The sequence below is a fragment of the Puma concolor genome, chromosome A1 (genome assembly GCF_028749965.1).
Source record: "Puma concolor isolate L17-30 chromosome A1, mPumCon1.1.hap2, whole genome shotgun sequence".
Lineage (NCBI taxonomy): Eukaryota > Metazoa > Chordata > Mammalia > Carnivora > Felidae > Puma > Puma concolor.
In genome coordinates, this window is record NC_141667.1 from 31,428,544 (window position 1) to 31,450,240 (window position 21,697).

The window sequence follows — 21,697 nt, forward strand, 5'->3', positions numbered from 1 at the left end:
ATGAGGGAGTTGCCACCATCGGGATGGTGTTGGGAAAGTCAGATCACAACCCCCCAGGTCCTTCCTCTGCTGTGGTCCTGTGAGAGAGCCAGCACTCCCGTCAAACTATTTAGAGTCTTTTGGGAATTTCAGGTCCCTCAAGTGGAAAATTCGCTTTGCCTGGCTTGGATGCTGCTATTCATTGGGGTATTTTTTTGTGTGTCAGCAGATGGCACAAGCTTCTGGGTATAAATGGAAAGACGTGACAAAAATACTTGTCGACTAGTGTAGTTGCCGCAGAAAAAAAGACAATGTAGAAAAAAATTAGATTAGGATAAAACATCGTCATGTTTACAATATTTAAATAAACCACAAGGGCCAGAAAGGGCCAAGATGGTCATTTCTGGCTCTAATGTTTTAGTATGGAATTAATATTTCTCCATATGTACTGCCTACAGTGAGTACATTTTCTCCATTTTGCACTCAGTCATGTCATTTCTGGAGCATCCCCCTGACGTTTGTTAATCACAGAATAAGCAGGGTTCTTGGATCTGCCAAAGGGGAGGTGAAGGTGGGAATTGGGGTGGTATTTTTCCACTAGAGAGAGAAAAGAGGCAGCTCTTTTCGTCTTTTCCTCTTTCACATGTAGTCTAAGGCAAGGAAAGTAATAATCATGGACAAGGTAAGTGACTCTTTAGCAAAGAACTACTTCTGCAGGTTTAGAATAAATGGGGATTGTTGGTTGAAGGTCAGGGGAGCCTCGGAAGTGTCAGACAACTTACTTAAATCTCTTCTTTGCCCACCGCCACCCCCACCCCCACTGTTCAGTGAAGACTTAGTTAGGGAGGTGAGTCTGTGACTTGGTGTAATCCTGCTGAGAAGGATCCCAGTGGTCCCTTTGGGATTCTTACTCACATTCCCCTAGGAGGGTGAGCTGGGCCCTCTGCAGGGATCTATGAGGGAAACAAGGCTGGTTTTCAGGGATCTGCAACCAAGAGAATTGGGATTTTATAATGACTGTGGAATTCTGACTTTCCCTATTCTGTTCCATGCTGGCACCTGGCAGAGTGTGGGAACTACTGCCTCAATAGTAAGTACAGTACGTTCCACGAGACACTGGGAAAGCACCCTGGGTTCGTGCCTGGGAGAGTTCTGGCCAGGCCACGGGCACAGCACGGGCCGACCACATGCAGAGGGATCCGGGGAAATGGTGAGGGCCTCGGACACTCTACCAGGGTAGTGGGAATCCTCCCTCTAAAACCACCAGCCCTGAGAATGCGCTGGTCTCCCAGCTCGTCTCAGGAGGAGCCTGAGCCCCAGAGCCAGGGGGCTTAGCAGGCAGCCGGACTGGGCTCACACGGACCCCTTTGAGGCTCTCCTTGTGCAGAGCTGATGACATGTGACAAGAACATCCTGACCATTTCAAGGAGTCCAGGGGAACGATGGCTCTTGGCCACAGGCCCATGTCCGTGGCCAGTAACAGCAGGGATGGGCCCTGCCTGTGCCTCTCTCCCTGGGGGTGAGCCAAGCCCAGTAGGGGAGCCTTGGCTATGTTTAGCTCTGGGAACGAGGACTCGTCAGCTTGGATAGCCTCTCCCTTTTCCTTCTGGGCACTCGTATCCTGATAGTAGGGGCGCGCTTCCTAGCTGCAAGCCCCCTTTTACCTCATCCACTGTTGCCCTCTCATTTCTGCTTCTGTTCTTCTGGGTCCTTCTCTCTCTGCCTGGCTTTCCTGCCCTGATTTCTTTCCCCACCTGAAGGCTGCCTGTCCACCTGGCTCTCCTTTCTTTTCACGCCATCTCCCTTCCTTCCTTATCGTTTTCTTTTCGAACCTTTCCCTTCTCTTTCCTTCTTCCCATTTGTTTTTCTACTCAACTTGTGCTGTTTTGCACCCCACTCTTTTTTCCTCTATTTCCCCTCCTTTTCTTCCCCTCTTCCTCCTACGCACTTTAACCAGAAGGGAGAGAGGCTGGTGGTGCGACCAGAATTTTAAGCTACAATAGCCCCCCGCTTATCTGTGGGGGAAACGTTCCAAGACCCCCAGTGGATACCTGAAACCACGGACAGTACAGAATCCTATATATTCTATGTTTTTTCCTGTAAGCACTTACCTACGATAAAGTTTAATGTCTACATTAGGCACAGTAAGAGGTTAGCAACAATAACTAATAATAAAATAGAACATACATGTAACAACACACGCAATAAGAGTTACGTGACTGTCGTCTCTCCCTCAAAATATCTTATTGGACTGTCCCCACCCTGTGATGCTATGAAATGATAAAATGCCTGTGTGACGAGGTGAGTGAGGTGGAAGGCGTCACGCTCCTACTGACTTCCTGAGGGTTGTCAGGAGGATGATGTCCCTCTGCACCGCGGCCGACCACAAGCGACTCAAAGTGTGGACGGCAAGAGCCTTTCTGGGTTCTAATAGGCCCTCTCAGCTGGCTGCCCCCTGTCCAGGGCTGTGCTGCACCAGAGAGCAATAGACCAATTTCTTCATAGTTCCCTCAGAAACGATCTTAAACGTTTCACTTCTCTTCCTTTGCTTTTCTTGTTTCCTCCCTTCCTTCCTTCTCTCCCTCCTTCCTTACTTTTTTTTTTTTTTTTTTTTGTATTTTTTATGAAAAGATTTTGGGAACTTGCCAACAGAGGACCTTCTATTGGGGCTCAGTGTCATCGGGTTTGAGCGTTTGCTGTTGTCTCTCCCTCTCTCTCTTCATGTTTAAGAAGTTATGCTTCAACTCTCCTACTGTTCTTAGTATCAAATAGTTACACACTTCCTCTCCTGGGTGTAGAGTCAGCTCAGTGTCTCCTTTGTGTCAACTGCGTATTTTTGTGAAACTAGAACTCGTTTTATAAGCTGCCTTAGGGGCGCTTGGGTGGGTCAGTTGGTTGAGCATCTGACCTCAGCTCAGGTCATGATCTCACGGTTCATGGGTTCGAGCCCCACGTTGGGATCTGTGTTGACAGCTCAGGGCCTGGAGCCTGCTTCGGATTCTGTGTCTCCCTCTCTCTCCACCCTCCCCTGCTCATTCTCTGTCTCTGTCTCTCTCTCACTCTCACAGAAGTAAACATTGCAAAAAATTAAATAAAAAAATAAGCTGGATTTTCGTCTCTCATCTCATACACATTTCTTTGAAAATGAGATTCATTCCATGTTAATTTCCTTAAACTGTCATTTCTAAAGAGGAAAAGATATTGCTAACTGTGTGGAAACGGGTGATTCCTAAGGAAAACAAAGTGATGAGAAATTAGAAAGAAGGAAACGTACTTCTAAAATACTGGAAAGTTTTTGCTGAGTGGGCTGAGGGCCAGAATTAAGGAGAACCCTTCGGCTTATGGTCTTTTGCTGTCTTAGCTGTGTGATCTTGGGCAAATCCTTGATGACTCTGTGCGTCATTTTCCTCTTCTGTAAAATGGGAATAACCAACCCTCCTTCATACTCCCTGCTACTTCATGGGATTGTAGTGAAGATCCTATGAAATGTAACACTGGGAGGTGATTTGTTAAAAAAAAAAAAAAAAAAAAAAAAAGAGTCATAAACCTTATCCTGCCCACCTCACCGATCTCTTGAGGTCATGGCTGAAGGAGTCCTGGGGCAGATTGGCTTCAAACAATGCAGTCCTGGTGGGCTTTGTTCGGAGAATGTTTTCTCTGCCTCCCTTGGAGAGCATCTAGGGTTATCCCCAGCTGTTCCCCACATGGCCCCGGACCTGCTCGTTGGATTCCAAGAATAATTGGGCACAGTTCAAGTTTCAACATATTGCAAGGACTTCTCAGTAGTGCTGAGGCCAATAGCAGTGACAGCCAGCCCCAGGGAGGCAACCACAGGGAGACACCAACTCCCAGCCACGACAGGCAGTTCTGAACCTGGCCAAGTGCATGTGCAGCCAAGAGGAAGGGGCTGACAGGTTGTTAAATGTCCCATTTCCAGGAGCTGGCTTCCTTTGTATTTTCCTGCCATGTGGTTGAGGGCTGGGGTCAAGGGAGCCATACTCCATGTAACCTCCATTTTCTGTTCTGTCTCAGCAATCACAGAAGCCATCGAGATTCCACAGTTTATCGGCCGCAGTTACCTGATCTATGACAATCCAGACATCCTCAAGAGGTAAGAAGTTACAGCAGGCCCCATTCTCATCTCTGTGGGGGTAGATTTCTGAGTCTTTCCCAGACTTTTCCTTATCTTACGTGCCGGAAGATAACTCTCAAAGAAGTCCTTTTTGCTGTGGCCTCGGGATGGGGGGGGGGGGGGGGGGGGACACACACACCATAAACATAGAAACCAGAACAAAACAAACAAAAAACAAACTAAACTTGAAAAATGCTGCCCTTCGAACAACCCCATTACAAACAGCCCAGACCCTTTCTGGTCAAAGGGCCTGGAGAGAGAAACTACCCAGCTCCAGGATTTGTGATACTCGGGCTTTGAGAAGCAAGAAGGTTATGAGTATGAGTCCCCGGGAGGGGCAGTTCGCTTCACGTTGTCCTGTGGCCACAGTCTGCGGTTCTGCCCGGAACCATTAGCCCAAGCGCCCCAGTGTTCCCGCGGCCAGCCAGTCTTCAAATGCAGGTGCCGCTTTGTATCTTCCTCAGCAAAGGTCCTCTGTCCTCTGCAGGCTCTGGCCCACTGAGGGAGCGGCTTCTCAGCTCTCATGTGGCTACAAGGAGAAGCCCGCGTCCTAGCCGTGGCTTTCAATCCCTGGTGGCAGGAGCTCCAGCACTGCTCTGCAGTCCAATTCTCCTGGTTTGGAGCATGTTTACAGGACAAGGGAAAGGCTGGCCCAGGCCAAGTCTTCGCCCTTGTGAGACGCATCTTTGGTGCTTTTGGTTTGCCCTTCTCTCCTTTTTCCTCCTCTGGTTCTTTGTAGTTTATAGGGTGCCACCCCCCCCAACCCTGCCACCAACACCATCATTCTAGAACTTTCCTTCATCTTCTGGTTGACTGTGTCTTAACAGACTAAGGCAAAGCTTTAAGCCAAAGGCACCCAGTTCTTAGGGTGGAGTCTGGGGGCTTTTAAGGGACAGAAGTAGTAACGAGACCTTTTCTTGTGGCATTGGATGTCCCTGGTAACTCGGAACACACACCAGGCAGGCATTGCTTCATTTCTTTAGTTCCAGGTTGTATTTATCTAGGTTGTCTTTGCATGGGGCCTTAGGAAATAGGGATTCCCAGCCGAGAGAGAGCTTCTTCCTTCTTCAGCACTTTCTCCCCTCAAAACGGAAGGGCATTCAGTCCCCAGAAAACAAGGCAGTGTGAAGAGGGCCCAAGTCTTGAGCACCCTGGTGCTTAGTAAGAGGCATCGGGTGGTTTGGGGGAGTAGAGGGGTTTGGTGAGAGGAGGAGGTGCAGGACCCCAAACCAAAGCAATTGTGTGTACACGCATGTATATGAGATGTGTGTGAAGCTGCAAGTGGAAGTCAAGATCAGGGTCTGTTTCAGTCGGATGCCTTTGGCTGCAAATAACAGAAGACTCAGCTCAAAATGTCTGAAAAATGAAGGGCATTTATCACATCACATAACAAGCAGTCCAGACTTAGAGTGGTTCCGGGGTTGGTTAAGTCAGCGATTCAACTGCATCATCAAAGAGTAAGTCTCTTCCATCTTCCTGCCCTGTTATCCTCAAGTTCCCCAATGGCCCCACCCTTCATGGTTATAAGACAGCTGTCCGTAAGATGCTCATAAGATGGCTATAAATCAGGGCAGTATCCAGTGGAAGTAAACATTTTTTTTCATGTGCCTTTTTTGTTTTTATTTTTTAATGTTTATTATTCAGAGAGAGAGACAGAACTCGAGTAGGGGAGGGGTGGATAGAGAGGGAGACACAGAATCCGAAGCAGGCTCCAGGCTCTGAGCTGTCAGCACAGAGCCCAACGTGGGCCTCGAACTCATGAACCATGAGATCATGACCTGAGCCGAAGTCAGATGCTTCACCAGCTGGGCCACCCAGGCACCCCAACATCTGACTCTTTTTAAAAGGAAAAGAATCTTTCCTAGAACCCTCCTGATAAATTTCCTCTATCTCATTGGACAGTATTGGTCACATGGCCACCCCTAAACCAATCACTGCAAGAGAAATGGAGCCATTAATGATCAGCTTATACTAGTCAATGTATCCAGAGCAAGTAAAAGAAGTAAGGAACTTGGAATAAAAGGTGGAAAAAAGCAGATCTCTAGTGAGTAGGCCAGGGCTGGATTCTCTGCACCCGGCCTGGTGGCAAAGTCACCATTATGGACCCTGCTTCTCACTGCTTCACTCTAATGCGCTGTATGGGGACAGTAAACTTGATCTCTTTCTATGTAGGTCGGGCTCTTGGAAAACCTAGACAAAAGTCCCCTCCCCTGTTCGCTGCAGATAATCCCTGAGTGAAGATGGTTTGACTGAATGATTTTTCAACTTTACAGTGGTGCAAAAGTAATGTGCATTCAGGAGAAACTATACTTTGAATTTTGAGTTTTTATCTTCTCCCAGGCTACGATGTGTGATATGATCCTCTCTCATAGTGCAGGGCAGTGGCCGTAGCTCCCATTCAGCCACGCCATCAGGAGGGTGAACCACAAAAGCACTTACAACCATTCTGTTTCCATACAACTATTCTGTTTATCACTTTCAGTATGGTATTCAGTAAGTTACACGAGACACTCAACACTTTACGTTAAGGTTTGTTTTGGATGATTCTGCTCTCCTGTGGGCTAATGTAAGTGCTCTGAGCACGTTTAAGGTACGCTATGATGTTTGGTAGGTTAGGTGTATTAAATGCATTTTTGACTTAGGGTATTTTCAGTTTATGATGGGTTTATCAGGGTATAACCCCATAGTAAGTTGAGGAAGATCTGCACTAACATATACTCTACAGCTCCTGACCAGGTACGTGAGACAGAAGGATGGCACGAGCGATAGGAAAATAGAAAAAGACACTTTCCCAGTAGTGCCATATTAGGAGTAATGCTAAATTATGTTTACTTTTATCTCACTTTGATGTAAGGACCTCATGCTTGCTCTTCTCCTTTTATTAGATAAAACCCTGGTCACTTTAGTGAGACTAGATTTCTGAACTGGTCTATTCCCAAGAATTGATAAGAACACATAAGCATGTGATTATATGCCCAGCCATGGCTGTAGGGGCAGGGAGCTGACCTGCCTGAGCATCCCTCCATTCCTCTCAGCTTCCTCTTCCTCCCCACCCTGCTGCTGCCCCAATAGCTCTCAAGATCATTATCCAATCAAGCCACCTTCCTTGACTGGCACTCTGCCCCATCTGGCACTCTGCCTCCTGTTCTGCCCTAAAGGACAGTCCCTGCCAGAGCAAGCCATCGATGGCCATGATCATAGCCCAGAGGGCTGCTGACTTGAACCCCTTGGCAATTAAGAAACTCACTCTCTGTTGGGGAATAAGGAGCGCTTTTCCAAGGCCCCATGAAGGTGGGACAAGAAAGAGGAAAGACCTAGGTGTGTATAGGGGGTGGTGCATCTTTGATGCTGGCATTGGCCAGACTCTGGCTACTCTGTGACTCATCAAGTACTCCCTCGTGGAGTTTCACCACATGTGGGGAAGGGACACTGCTGCAGAATGAGAAGTCCAGCATTTTAGACCCATACTGTGACTCGTGGTGGTGATGCCATTTTTAATTTCCTGGTAGTAAGTATCGGGAAGGCCAGATGACCCTCATTCCTGGCTTCTTGGGGCTGGTGGCCAACACTGGGATTATGCAGAATGGATGTCGGTGGGCACTGGTTGGTTTGTTGCAATTATTTGTCTTTTTTCCCCAGGGTATCAGGATCAAGAACAAATGCATTCATGAGGTTTAAGACAACTGCCAAAGATGGCCTGTTGTTGTGGAGGGGAGACAGCCCCATGAGGCCCAACAGTGACTTCATTTCCTTGGGCCTTCGAGATGGAGCCCTGGTGTTCAGGTAACCCCCTCACCAGCTGTCTGCAGCATCACCTTGCGATTTTTCTCAGTGCTGATCATGCCAAACAGAGTCATGCCAAAGTAAGCTAGCACGCATTTTGCTGGAATTGACTGTTGCCTGAAGCGCCAGGCTTACTTGACGCTCCTGGTGTTTCGATGTTTCATCCATCTTCTAGAGCAGTAGTCAGCAGATTATAGCCTGAGGACCAAATGTAGCCCCCCACCCAATTTTGTAAATGAAGTTTTGTTGGAATTCTGCCATACTTGTTCATTTATATATTATCTGACTGCTTTCGTGCTACACTGGCACACTTGAGTAGTTTCAGTGGGGACTATATCGCAAAGCCTAAAATATTTATTATCTGGCCCTTCACGGAAAGTTTTTTGACCCCTGTTCTAGTATGTTGCAGCCATATGCTCCCCACTTGGAAATTAGGAAGTCATAGAGAGAGGACTTTGATAGCGCCAAGCATGGATATGACTCTTCAGCTCAAGCTAGCTCAGACGGATGCAGCCATCGAAGGTCGCGAGACCTGGATGTAAATTATGACTCTGTTCCCTATTAGCTGTGCAGCCTTTGGAAGGAGAACGCCTGCTTTCCAATCTCCCACGGCAAAGAAGAGCAAAGCACAGATTCATACGTCAGTAGGTCGACCCAACATTTGGCTTTCTGTAAATGCTTCTTGGGTGATACTGATAAGGCAGTCCCAGAAGTTCTTACCTCTTTTGAGTGACTTTAGACTATTCTCAAACTTATCAAATGGATGGCTGTGAAGTGGCAAAAGGGTTTCCTAGACCACTGCTCCCCGCCACACTGGGCGGGAGCTGGGTTTCTCCAGGCAGGCACTGGCTTGTGTGATATGAAAAAGCTTCTGTAGAGATTTTGATGCTACATCCTCACTCGAGCTTAGAAATAACTTGTCCAGGTTCACCTGGGTGGCTCCGTGTGTTGAGTGTCCGACTCTTGATTTCAGTTCAGGTTGTGATCCCGGGGTCGGGGATCAAGCCCCGTGTCAGGCTCTTTGCTAAGCATGGAACCTGCTTAAGATTCTCTCTCTCCCTCTGCCCCTCTCCCCCAAGCGTGGTCTGTGGACCAGCAGCATCCGTGTCACCTGGGAACTTGTTAGAAATGCAGATTCCCAGCCCCGCCCCTGACTTACTGAACCAGAAAAACTCTAGGGGGGTGCCCAGCATTCTGTGTTAACGGTTTCCCCAAGTGACTCTGTGTCTGCTAATGTTTGAAACCCCTGCGTGTCTCTAGATCGTCCGTCTGCTCCACGGGGGTAGGAATTTATCTGGCTTTCCCTTTTTTAATTCCTCCTCTGGTGACTAGCACAAATTCAGTACATGATAGGGCATCAGTTGGAATTAAAACAAAGATGACTGACCTGTGGAGAAGGGGAAGATTTAATTCTGAGGCTTCTGTGGATCATGCACTGGGATTACTGACAGCCAGAGTAGAATAACCGTTAAGTCTTTTTCAGTTTGAACAAAAGGCATCTTGAGAGGAAATGTCACTTGCCCAACATCACGCTTGCCCCCAGACAGCAGAGCACGCTAAGCCATGCAGTCTTGTGATTGCCGGGTTCTAGTGAGAGCGCGTGTGGTTGGAAGCTAGAGGCTGGCCGGTGGGAGCAGTTCTCACCGGCTGGTCCCCCTTCCCCCGCTTGGCCCCGAGGTCAAAGGCAGAGCTCTTCACACCCCACTTTCAGGCTGGCTGCCGCGAAGCCATTTTCTTGTGGTTTTCCTGTGGTTAACCTCACCAAGGCCTCAAGTGCTTGATTGTGCCCAGAAAAGGGAACTGAAACAGTAGCTGGGCCGTGGGTGGGAGGCCCCACTTCCCCCTAAACCGCCAGCTAAAACCCATCCACTCAGCCCAGTCATGGGAGCTCGGCCCAGGGCCCTCCCGGCACAGCTCTCCCTCTGGCTCCCACAGCCGGCCACCCCCACTTCCCACACCCCCCAGAGACCCTTCTGACAACTCCACAGCATCCCAGCCATTTTTGTTAGGATACCAGTTCTTCCTCGGGATTCTGAAAACGGGCCTAGTGTTTTTCACTTAAGCCTTGGAGTTCTAGCTGTGTTCTGTGTAAGGGATCGCCCACCTCACCCCCACCAAGGCACACATCTGCGCCCGCCCCTGGGCCTGGGGCCACAGCCTTGTTGCCTCTGCTGCTTTTCCTTCCTCTGGGCAGTTCCTTCCCACATCCATTCACCCAGCACCTACTGCGTAGGAAGCTCGGCTGCGGGAGGCTGAGCAGAGAGAGGAATTAGAGTTCAGGCCAGTGGGTTGAAAGTGTCAATGTACAGAGTCAGCAGGGAGCTCCTCTCCGAGGTCGACTCCTGGGACCACCCCCAGAGATTCTGCTGGACCAGGTCCTAGTGGGTGCCGTCAGGAACCACGCCCTAGGAAACAGCATCTGAAATGATCAAAAGCGTGGGCTTCTGAGTCAGGTTTGCACCATTCCCATGGCCGTGTGACCTCTCGCAGGTCACCTGACCTCTGTGAAAGGAAACAGTTGTGAGCATTGAAGGAGTTAATTCACAGAATGCAGGGCCTGACATATCTAGCAGTTAGTGGTAATGGTTATTAAAATGGTGATCTTTGAGCAAATGTTTTCTGTGTTTCCGTGTGCAAGATTAAGTAGAAGAAAGGGAATCCAAGTGTGTGGATACTGGCTGTTTTGTTTCCTTACGCTTTATGGTTGGATATGGGGCATAAAACCCAGTGGACAGGTTTGTGACAATCGCTTGATTGACCGTCTTTCCCACTGTTTCCGTGTGACCTTGATAACATTTTCAGGCAAGAGAGAAAAAGGAAGAGATGTGCCATTAGCAAAGTGCCCTGTGCTACAGTTCGAAGGGAACGTGACTAAGCAGGGGTGTCACCACATGGAGGCAGCCGAGTGGTTTCCAAAAGGCCTCACCTGGTGGCTCGTCGAGCCAGCCCCCCCCCTTGGTGCTCAACCCCATAGTTTCTCGTGCACAGCAAGTTAAGTAGGTAAATTTGGACTAAAATAAGCGATTCATGCTAACCAGATTAACAAGGCATTGATAGAGAAGCCAGATATACATTCATTTGTTCATTCATTCTATATTTCCACCTTTAAAAAAAAAAAAAGGGGCGCCTGGGTGGCGCAGTCGGTTAAGCGTCCGACTTCAGCCAGGTCACGATCTCGCGGTCCGTGAGTTCGAGCCCCGCGTCAGGCTCTGGGCTGATGGCTCGGAGCCTGGAGCCTGTTTCCGATTCTGTATCTCCCTCTCTCTCTGCCCCTCCCCCGTTCATGCTCTGTCTCTCTCTGTCCCAAAAATAAAAAAAAAAAAAAAAAAGAAACATTATTAAAAAAAATTTTCTTAATGTGTATTATTTTTTGGGGGGGAGGGGGCAGAGAGAGACGGAGACACAGAATCCGAAGCAGGCTCCAGGCTCCGAGCTGTCAGCACAAAGCCCGACGTGGGGCTCAAACCCAAGAACTGCTGGGAGATCATGACCTGAGCTGAAGTCTGACGCTTAAAACTGGGTGAACCACCCAGGTGCCCCTGATTTTGGTAAATTTTTAAACATGTAGATGCCTGTGTAACCACCCCCAGAACAAGATAGAGAACATTTCCCTCACCCAGGGAAGCTCTCTCATGCCCTCTCCCAATACAGGTAACCACTGTTCTTGATCTCTTATCATTGCAAAAAGCAGATATTCCAGAGTGACAGGGTGTCTGGAGAGGCAAGAGGTTATTTGGAGGGTGAGATAGAGTGGTGTTGGGTATTGGAGAGTCAGGTCGTGGAGATGCCAACCGAGTGGCCCCTCCAACCTCCACCCCACAATGAGGGCTGGATTCCTGTCTGCCAGGTTCAGTGTTGACTCCCTTGAGCACTTTCGGGCTCTTTGCATGAACAGGAGCCTTATCAACTGAAAGGTTTCCACTCACTGGATCACAGTCTCGTTCCAGTCTAGCGTCCCTGAGATTTTACCCAAGTCACCCTGATTCAGAAACTTGGTGTTCCTGGCCTTTTTAGTTACATATTGACAGACTGTGGGTTTACTGTCACACATGACTACTCTTCCAGGAGAGGCCTGATGAGTTTAACTCTTGGTGGCAACTTTCTCCTTATTACTGGTTCCTGCAGATGTATTGTCAACCCTGAATATGAGCTGCATTAAAGACCGCATATATTTGGGGTAATGGGGTTATTTGGATCTTACTGTGTGCTGTGCTCTTTGTATATAATATTCCCTGCAGTCCTTCAGGGAAGATATTACTCCCATTTCACAGATGAGGAAACAGGCTTAGAGAGATCAGGCAAATGGCCAACGTCCCAGAGCTAGTCATTGGCAATGCTGGGAATCAAGGCCGGCTAGTCCAATCCAAGAGCTGATGCTCTTTCTGTTACCCTGTGCTACCTTTCCTAAAAGCCACACTAGTAATTCAGCTCAGTTGCTGCCAAGCAGCTCTTGGCCCTGCTTCGTATTCGTTCGTTTCTTCAAAAAGTATTTGGCCACTAAATAATGAAATCTGACAATTCCACCTGCAGGCTGCTTCATACAAGGGGACACAGGATGTGGGAAAATTCATTAGAAAGCAGTAAACTTTTCAGGATCGGAGTGACAACTGTGTCTCCTGGTTCGTCAAGTCGCCCAGGTTCTGTGCCTGGTTCAGTGTCTATGGGCTGTGTGACTCCGTTGATCCGCCATTATTACAGGAAGGACCGATAGTGCTTTCCCTGGGAAAGCCAAGTGCTTTCTGTTCTTGTTGTCTTCTCAGAGCGAGTGCATGCAGGAGCTCAGTAACTAATCCAGGTTTCCTTTCAACATTCCTAATTCTTGGCCAGTGAAGTAATGGAGAGATATGTCCTCTTCTAAGATGAAGAGAGAGGTGTCCTGGTGGAACACATTTTCTTCGAAGAGCATGATTACGTAGGCTTTATTACATTATCAAGGGGAGGTCTATGCAGTTGGCCCAGTGCCCAGCCTGGAGTAGTCACTCACCAAATATTTGTTGAATCGAATTAAATTAGAATTATTGAATGAACACTGGACTAAGAGGGATATTTCTCTCTCGTAAACAACATGTGCATGTCTTCTGATACCCCGGGGTAGGAGGGTATCTGGAAACTGCACTAGAAAATACAAAGCTACTGAGTAGACCTGATGTCAGAATAAAATGGGGAGGGAGGAGCAGATAACATACCAAGTTAAGTCCTATATGTTAGTTTGGGGATTTTCAGGTAAGTTCCCCTGATCTCTTTGGGGCTCAGCCTACTCCGCAACGTTCTGTTTTGTTTTGTTTTTCAAAAGGCGAAAACACGTGTATTAGTTTCTGAGAGCTGCCATGACTGTTATCACAAATTGGGTGACGTAAAACAATAGAAATTAATTCTCCATTCTGGAAGATAGAAGTCCAACACACAGGTGTTGGTAGGGTCGGTTCCTTCTAGAGCCTCTGAGGGAGAATGTTCTATTCCTTTCTCCCACGTAGCAGTGGTTGCTGGCAATTCTTGGTGTTTCTTGGTTTATAGATGCATCATTTCAGTCTCTGCCTCCATATTCTTGTGGCATTTTCCCATGCATGTCTCTCTCTTTGTCCAAAAATTCCCTTTTTATAAGGACATATTGGATTTAGAGCTGCCCTATTCCAGTATGACTTCATCATAAACTTAGATTACATCTGCAAAGACCCTATGTCCAAGTAGGGTCACATTCTGAGGTTCTGGGTGAACCTTAATTTTCAGGAGACATCATTTAACCTAGTAGCACACATTACAAATGATAAAACCCTTCTTGTTCGCGATACTATGGTACTGACACTTCTGTACATGGGGCCCAAACAAACAAACACCTTGAGGACGTTATGCTAAGTGAAATAAGCCATTCACAAAGTGATAACCACTGTATGATTCTACTTATATGACGGACCAAGAATAGTCAAAGTCACAGACACAGAAAGTAGAGTGGTGTTTGCCAGGGGCTGGGGAAAGGGTGGATCGCGTGTTGTAGCTTATGGGGCTCAGAGTTGCAGTTTTGCAAGATAAAAAGAGCTTTGGTCATTCCTTGCACAACAATGTGAACATACTTAACACTGCTAAACTCTACCCTTAAAAACGGTTAAAATGGTAAGTTTTATGTTATGTGTATTTTACTACAACTAAGATTTAAAGAAAACTTTTTTTTTTTTAATCATTCATGGCCTAGCCTGGAAACCTAATGCTTTTTATAACCTTGTTTTGTTTCGTGTTAAGAAAACTGCATTCTGAGTCCCAAAGAATGTTCACGATGAGAATCGTTTGTGCACGCTTGGCTGCCTGTAGTATAGTACTTCATTCTGTCTGTCTTGTTCTTCCCCCACGCTGTCAGCTATAACCTGGGCAGTGGTGTGGCATCCATCATGGTTAATGGCTCCTTCAATGATGGTCGGTGGCACCGAGTCAAGGCTGTTAGGTGAGTACCTACCAAAAGGTGAGACAGAGGTTGATGTGCTATCCCAGTCCCTTTAGCCCCAGTGTCCTGTTCCCCAACCTTGCCTGGCATCCTACTACTTCTGACCTGGGTCTTTCAGGGCATTTTGTTACTGACTTCCACCTTACTTTTCCCAAACACTGGCAGACTAGGGAGGCTGAACTCCCAAATCTTCACTCGACAGTGACCTTCTGGAGAAAGAACTCTTTGATGGCTAAAGTGGAAGGGGGCCTTGCTATCTAGTGAGAGCTAGATATCTCTAGTGGGATAAGATTTCCGGGCATGTGGACTTTAAGAAATGCTTCAACTCTCATTGTTTAGGCAATTGCCTACTTTTCCTTTTTTTTTTTTTTTTTGACATTACGGAGCCTTAGAATCTGTGTGTAACCTGCCCCAATTACATATTTCCCCTCTCACAGAGGTCAGTACCTTGACTTCTGATTAACTTTGGGTGAATGATTCCTTTAAAATGAGTTTTACTACCTGTGTCCATATTCTTAACAGTATATTCTGAGAAACCAAATAGCACCAGGCTTAAACTTAGCTCTATAAAAAAGTGGCACTCTTACTCTTAAATATAGAGAACAGAGGGTTGCTGGAGGGTTGTGGGAAGAGGGATGGGCTAAATGGCTAAGGGGCATTAAGGAATCTACTTCTGAAATCATTGTTGCACTATATGCTAACTTAGATGTAAATGAAAAAATGAGTTAATTAATTAAAAAAAAGAAATGCAAAAAAAAAAAAAAATTCACTCTTGCCATGTTAGATGAAGGTTCTAGGAGATGAACTGAACAGAGTCTTTGGGTCAGGTTCCCTGAGCATTTACCGTAGCCCTCCGTGAGGAGGTTGGTGGGTGAGGTCATGAGTAAGGCTTGGGAAACATGGGGCTACCATGATCAGTTTCTGGCTCGGCTCACATGTAGGCTATGGTGGGAGTAGCTTCGATGGACCCCAGTGTCCTGCCCATTTTGCCTACCTCTGATGCCTGAAAAGATGTGTAACGATAAAGAGGCAGAGCCATGCCAACTGCCCGGGGGGTTCAGAAAGCCCTTGAAAAGAGACAGTGATTTTTATGAAGCCCTAGCTCTGACTGGTTGAAAAAAGGAAATGTCTTTCCCATAGTGAGTATTTATAATGTTGATCTCAAATATATTCTAGGATATAAATTTAAATGCTCGTAGTTCAACTTCAAGATACTACAATATAGCTTCTGAGTTCTTCATATTTCTCTCTTTACTCATCTGTAAAAGGGCTCACTCAGAATCATCCAAAGGAATATGAAATACCACATTTGATCCCTTTAATTCCCATCGTGGGAACATTAGAGAACACCTGTTGTTAATTTCCTTGAATCGAGAAGGTTGGTGGAATAGTCAGACATTGTGGAATGATTATTAAATCCTCCAAATTGTTGTGGTTTGATTATGCTCATCAAGATACACACTGGTGGGGATTCTAGACACTTCCTAGACATCTCAGGGAACAGAGGTCAAGTGACATTCCCAAGACTATACAACTCTCTGTGAGCAGAACCAAAATTAGAATCTTAGATCAAAGCTCTTTCCATCCCACCCCATGGAGTGGCAGCCCACCCCAGCTAGGATTTCAGATGTTTTAGAGGGATAAGACAGGGCATGTTCCAACAGAAGGACTTTGAATGTCAAAGCACTGAGCTTGGCACCACAAAAATGATTTAGTAGACCTGACTGTTATTATTGTAACCAGTGATATCTCTGCCTGTGGGTCTTAGATTGCAGTGAGGACTGAACAGAAGGAACTAACCAGGAACTGGAGAGATGGGAGGATTCAAGCAGATGTTATAAATTGTGCCCCAGAGGAGCAGATAGGCCTAGAAGGGGTAGTACAACAGATCCAAGCAGGAACTGGGTTAAGGCCATGGGTTTCAACTAGAACTAGAAGGGTTGGATGAATACCTTAATTCTCTGAAGCAGGCTTCAGAGTCAGAAATAGAAGAATTAATGAAGAAGAGATCTCCAAGGGAAGCTCTGCTTCCTACATTGTCTTGCTCTGAGTAATCCTGGTCTTGTAGGAATTAATCCTAGCAGAAAAGAGAAAGCAAATCTTCATTTGTTAAGGTTCTTCAAGATGCCAGGTGCCTTACATACTTTATCTTGGTCAATATTCACAGCAACTTGGGTTTTGTGATCTTCGTTTTACAGATGAGAACGATGATGGTATTGGTAACAATAGCAGCATCTTCCTCTACTACTCTTTGTACAGCAATTGCGTATCAGGTACCATGCTCCGTGCTTTGCACGTATAATCTCTCATCAGTAGCCTCGTAGGATAGGCATAGTTACTCCCATTTCAGATGAGGATGTTGAAGCTTCACACATTCACTTGTTCATTCATCTACTGCAGTGCTATTCCAGACACATGAGACACATCATCGAATAATACCATCACCCTTGCCTTGATGGTCTTGCGTTCTAACGGGAGGCAGTAGACAATAAATAATGGACCTAATAGCGAAGTATATTACTTATTATATTAGAAGTCGATACCATGTTTTTTCAAAATAAGATGCCAGTGATTGTAAGAAGTATCTTCATTTCAGAGATATAACAAAATGAAAAATTCTTAGAACTGATGAAATGAAATAGGAAAAATGGAATTTTTTAGAGTAATGGAGGGGGGAAAATGGCAGCAAGTCAGGCAAAACGAACTACTGTGGGCATTGCCAATCACGGCATTCAGGTGTGAGATCCAAAAAAAGCATATCCAAAACAGGGAGGCAGTATGTGGTATCGAGGGTGAGGACAGAACAGAATTACCTCTAAAGCTAGTTACTAGAAGAGTTGCTACCAAGATGTGAGGCCCAGGCGACAGATTTATATTAGTGTACCCCCAAAAAGGAGGTAGAGCCAGGAACCTCTGGAAGGTGAAGGAGGGGCTAAAAGCAGGAAGATCGGTTTTAAAAAATGTACTTGAATTTACTTGAAGAGTTAGACCCCAAACTTCTTTTCTACTTCCCATATTTGGCACACTTCCCTTTGCCTAACCATGGGAAAATAATGAAAGGCAGTTCTTTGGAAGAGTGAAATAAGGGTCTGGAATGAGAGGCACTAGGCATAACTAAATACTGGACCGTATACTGGGCTGGGGACGTGTTCAAGCTCATATATTGAATATTAAGAACCCTGTAATTCTTCCTCCAGTGAGATTGCAGAGCACTGGCAGCCATGCCTATACTCCACAGTAAAGGAAGTAGAAAATTCGCATGTCCCCCAGGAAAATGATTGAGCCAGATCACAGCACAATGAAGCCCATCACACAGTCAACAGAGCCCATCCTGCACACAGAGCTTCCAATCTGCTTTTTAGTGCTTTTTTTCTTCACTTGACTATGAAGTGGCAGTCAGAAATCACTGGGCATTTGAGAAAAGTCTCCAGTGTAAAAGATGGGTATCACAACAAATTAACATAACAAAACAATGTGAAGGAAACAGACTTGAATGAAAAAAAAAAAAAGATAAAACATATTACAATTGTCAGGGAAGAAAGGCTATTAACCCAAGAAACAAGAACAGTTTGCTATAAAAAAGGAACATTAGAAGATCAATAATGAACTCCTTTAAAAAAAAAAAAAAGTGCAACCTGTGTTGGTACACCCCCTCCAAAAGCTGTACAAACAGAGGCAGTTTTTTGAAGGTCATGGGACTGGGTAGTTTTGGAAATCAGCTTAGAAAATGGTTAAAGCCCTTGCCACAGATGAATACCTCCACTCCACTGTGCCCAGAGTCCCTTCTGGGTGACTCTCTAAATCCTTTAGAAACTTCTAAGCTGTTCTTTGTCCTCCCCTAGAGTAATCCTCCCTCTACAATACCTGCTTCATTGGCTTCCCGTTTTGCTTAGAATAGCATTCAAACACATCATGTGCCATCATGTCACGACCACTTCTCCCCTTACACGTTCTTCTCTGGTTCCCGTCAGCAGAGATGCCCTTCATCATCTGCTTCTGGCTGCTCTACTCCCACTTCCGGAATTCTCTATGCTTAATCTGTACCAGTCCCCTGTTTTTTCTCCCGTTGGCATCGCCACTTCCTGCTTGCATTACCCTCCTCCTTCACCTGACCTACCCAGCCTTCGAAACTCAGAATCTCCTCTGAAGCTTTCCCTGACCCTCTCTCCTCTTGTGTAATTGCACAGTATCCTGGCATTCCTCTACTGCAGAGTTGGGGGCACGATTTGGTCATTTACAATTTGATTTTTTGTTTGCCTCGGTAGACCATATACTCCTGTAGGCCAGGAATTTTTTGTTCATTTTTGCACCTCTATCATTTAGCATGGTGCCTGGCACAGAGTAGGTACTTGAATACAGTTTTATTAAAATGGAGGGTAATTAAATGAAGCTCCAAAAATCACGGTTTCTACAGGGATGGCCAATCTGGAAAGATAACTGTGGATGACTATGGGGCCAGAACAGGCAAATCACCTGGCATGATGAGGCAGCTCAACATCAATGGAGCTCTGTATGTGGGTAAGTGACCTTTGACCAAGTCTAAATTATGCCAGTGTTTTCTCATTAATCTTCCATTTCTCATGGTGGGGCTCTCCAAAGCGGTGTACTTCACTGGATCAGATACTTAGAAATTGGGAAGCCTGCCAGATATTCTCTTCTTCCATTTTCTGAACTTCTGACTCATCGCTGAGGGGGCAGGAAGCACTTAGATGCTTTTGTGCTTTTGGGCTGAGCCACCAGGAAAACCATGCTTTTCTTGTTTATAGAACAGGAACCTGCTTAATATAGCTCCGAAAGTTCCCTCTGAGGAAGGAGGATCTTTCTTTGGCCCTCTCAGAATTAGAATGAGTGGTGTTTCTGTAAATAGTTTAGAACCTGCTACTGCAGATACAGAAACCTGAAAATACATCTCTATCCATGTGATAGTTCCTAAAAGTGCACTTGATTGAAAGCATTCAATATCAGTGTATTTCTTTCTGTTTAAGATGACATCACATTTACATGTTACATTTTGTTGACATTATATAACATTTCAAATTTTATTGGATACTATTTGGCTATAAGTGGTCAATTGGGTCAGAAATCACATGCAAGGAGGGTGTAAATAGCGATTGTGTGTGTCAGATTGATATCAGTCAACCTGTTCCTTCAGGGGTAATCATTAATTGGACAAAGGCTGTGCACTGAGCAGTTCAAGGGGCTGATAGCCCTCACTCATCGTGTCAGCCAAGGGACGCCTTGGTCAGTAGACAGGTGTCCTAAAGAGACATCCTCCCGTTTGGCTCACCTCCTCTCCCTCTTGCTTCCTGGCAGGTGGAATGAAGGAAATTGCTCTGCACACTAACAGGCAATACATGCGAGGCCTTGTGGGCTGTATTTCTCATTTTACTCTGTCCACTGATTACCACATTTCCCTCGTGGAAGACGCCGTGGATGGGAAAAACATCAACACTTGTGGAGCCAAGTAACACCAGCTGGCCTTGCCCAAGGGACACAGCCTTCTATCCTGAGAATCCCAGGGGCCCCGAGCCCCTGCCCGATGCCATACGCAGAGGCACGGGGACCAGGTGTGTTTCCTCTCATCAAGGAGAAAGTACGCTCTGGTGAGAAACGAGACCCAAGACAGGAGTCCCTGTGTGGCCTTTCCTGCTGACACTATGTGGGCCAAACCCAGCGGAATACTCTGTGTAGGAAGCATCGAATTTTCTCCATTGAATGTGTAGGGGCTGCCAGAGATCACACATCAATGCAAATTCCAGAGCCTGTCTGCTGTAGCTCAATGACTGTGTTGTGATTCATAGTGCGTAAAAAAAGAAAGAAAAAAAAAAAAGAGACCCAAAGGGCCAAAGGGCAGGATTAAAATACTTCCCTCCTTCCCTGACTCATGACACTCTTACTGACAGCAGAATGACCATTTGACCTTGAACCTCGAATTTCTCACCTTGGTCCGAGAATTATTAGGATTAACCCCTTCCACTCCTCAGTGGCTAGTTCAGTGTGCTCTATTCCATGAAAATAAGGATGAGGGGAGACTAGACATGGAATCAAAGTTATAATGCTGCCCCCCCCCCAGTTTACCTTTAATGGAAAACCCCTACTTTTTATAATGGAAATCTAAGAAAATGGGCACCATGATTTTGTAGCTGTCTTTTTGTATGTGTATATTTTTATAGCTGCAGATTGTCTGCACAGTATACTTTTGCCAGTTGGCGTGGACAACCCTGAATTCTTTGCACACTTCCAAAAATTTTTCTCCCCAAAGAGACTTGTTTGGGCCCTTTTGGCATCATTTGGAGTGGGATAGGTAGCTTGGGGTGAGCACGTTGGGGAGCTGACCATTCTCTTTTGGTAAACGTTGGCTCAAGGAGATGAATATGAAGCTTCCAAAATAAGCAGATTAAAAGGCACTTACTTGTGTTACTGAGGTTGGTCACTGTCATTTTTGTTTCAAGCGAGGGGGGATGTCTGTAGGGAACTTGAATAAAAGAGATGAGAAGGCTAGAACTCTTTCATTCGGTCTGGTATTCATTTGGGGGCGGTGTTACGGATCCTGACAGAGGCGATGTCCACAAAGGGACACTCACACAATTAGTAACGAACAGTAGAAATGATCCCTGCAAGTCTTACAGTGCTGTTCTAAGGCTGTTCCGGGCCAGGGGGTGCCCTCAGCATGGTCCGAGTGTCTGGGCAAGAACCAGAGACGTGGGACTGCTTCCTCTGAGCCGTCGGCCATGCCCCAGTGCTGTTCACGCTTGTGACCCTGCAGGCAGCTGGCTCACTGGCACATCTCCAGGATGGGACTTTGCTAAGGGAAAGGTGAGATGAACACTGTCCCCAAAGAGAAGGGAAATATGATCCAACTCGCGTAAGAGCCTATAATTAGTCCGTCATGAATCTCCTCTTACGTGTGCACCATTTGTGCAGCAAAGACTTCGAGCTTTGGGCCAAGCCCAGTGTGGGCAGTTTACGAATTCTGAAAAATGGGGCGCCGGGGTGGCTCAGGCGATTGAGCGTCCGACTCTTGATTTGACTCAGGTAGTGATCCCAGGGTTGTGGGATCGAGCCCCAAGTTGGCCTCTGCACTGAGCGTGGAGCCTGTGAGAAGAGATTCTCTCTCTCCTCCTCTCTCCTGCCCCCTCCCCTGCTCTCTCTCTCTTTCTAAAATAAGAAGAAAAAATTATTCTGAAAAAATGAATAAACTAGAGACGTTCACTTTGTGCTTCAGCCTTCTGCTTCCTGCCTTTGGGGCCTTTGATGACCAGGACCCTTCCTCCTGGAGGAATAACAGCAATAGAGGTAATAATGACAAGGGTCATAACAGCAACAGTCAAGGCAATTCCTTCTCTCCTATGGAGGTCACCTTGGGAGTA

General features: G+C 46.3%; 1 protein-coding gene across 3 annotated transcripts in view; it reads left to right on the plus strand.

The window, feature by feature from the left end:
* The window catches only part of EGFLAM (EGF like, fibronectin type III and laminin G domains), a 187,149-nt gene extending 166,318 nt beyond the window's left edge, over positions 1-20,831 (plus strand). Inside the window, exons 19-24 of one of the 3 annotated variants that reach the window (XM_086677412.1) lie at positions 1,046-1,069; positions 4,012-4,090; positions 7,751-7,894; positions 14,244-14,327; positions 18,742-18,845; positions 19,641-20,831. In XM_086677412.1, coding sequence (XP_086533538.1) covers positions 1,046-1,069; positions 4,012-4,090; positions 7,751-7,894; positions 14,244-14,327; positions 18,742-18,845; positions 19,641-19,795 — 590 coding nt within the window. In that variant the 3' untranslated portion in view covers positions 19,796-20,831. Of the gene's footprint in view, positions 1-1,045; positions 1,070-3,752; positions 3,894-4,011; positions 4,091-7,750; positions 7,895-14,243; positions 14,328-18,741; positions 18,846-19,640 lie in introns of those variants that run through there. The other 2 variants (XM_086677423.1, XM_086677413.1) reach the window with 2 other exon arrangements.
* Positions 20,832-21,697: the final 866 nt, after the last annotated feature.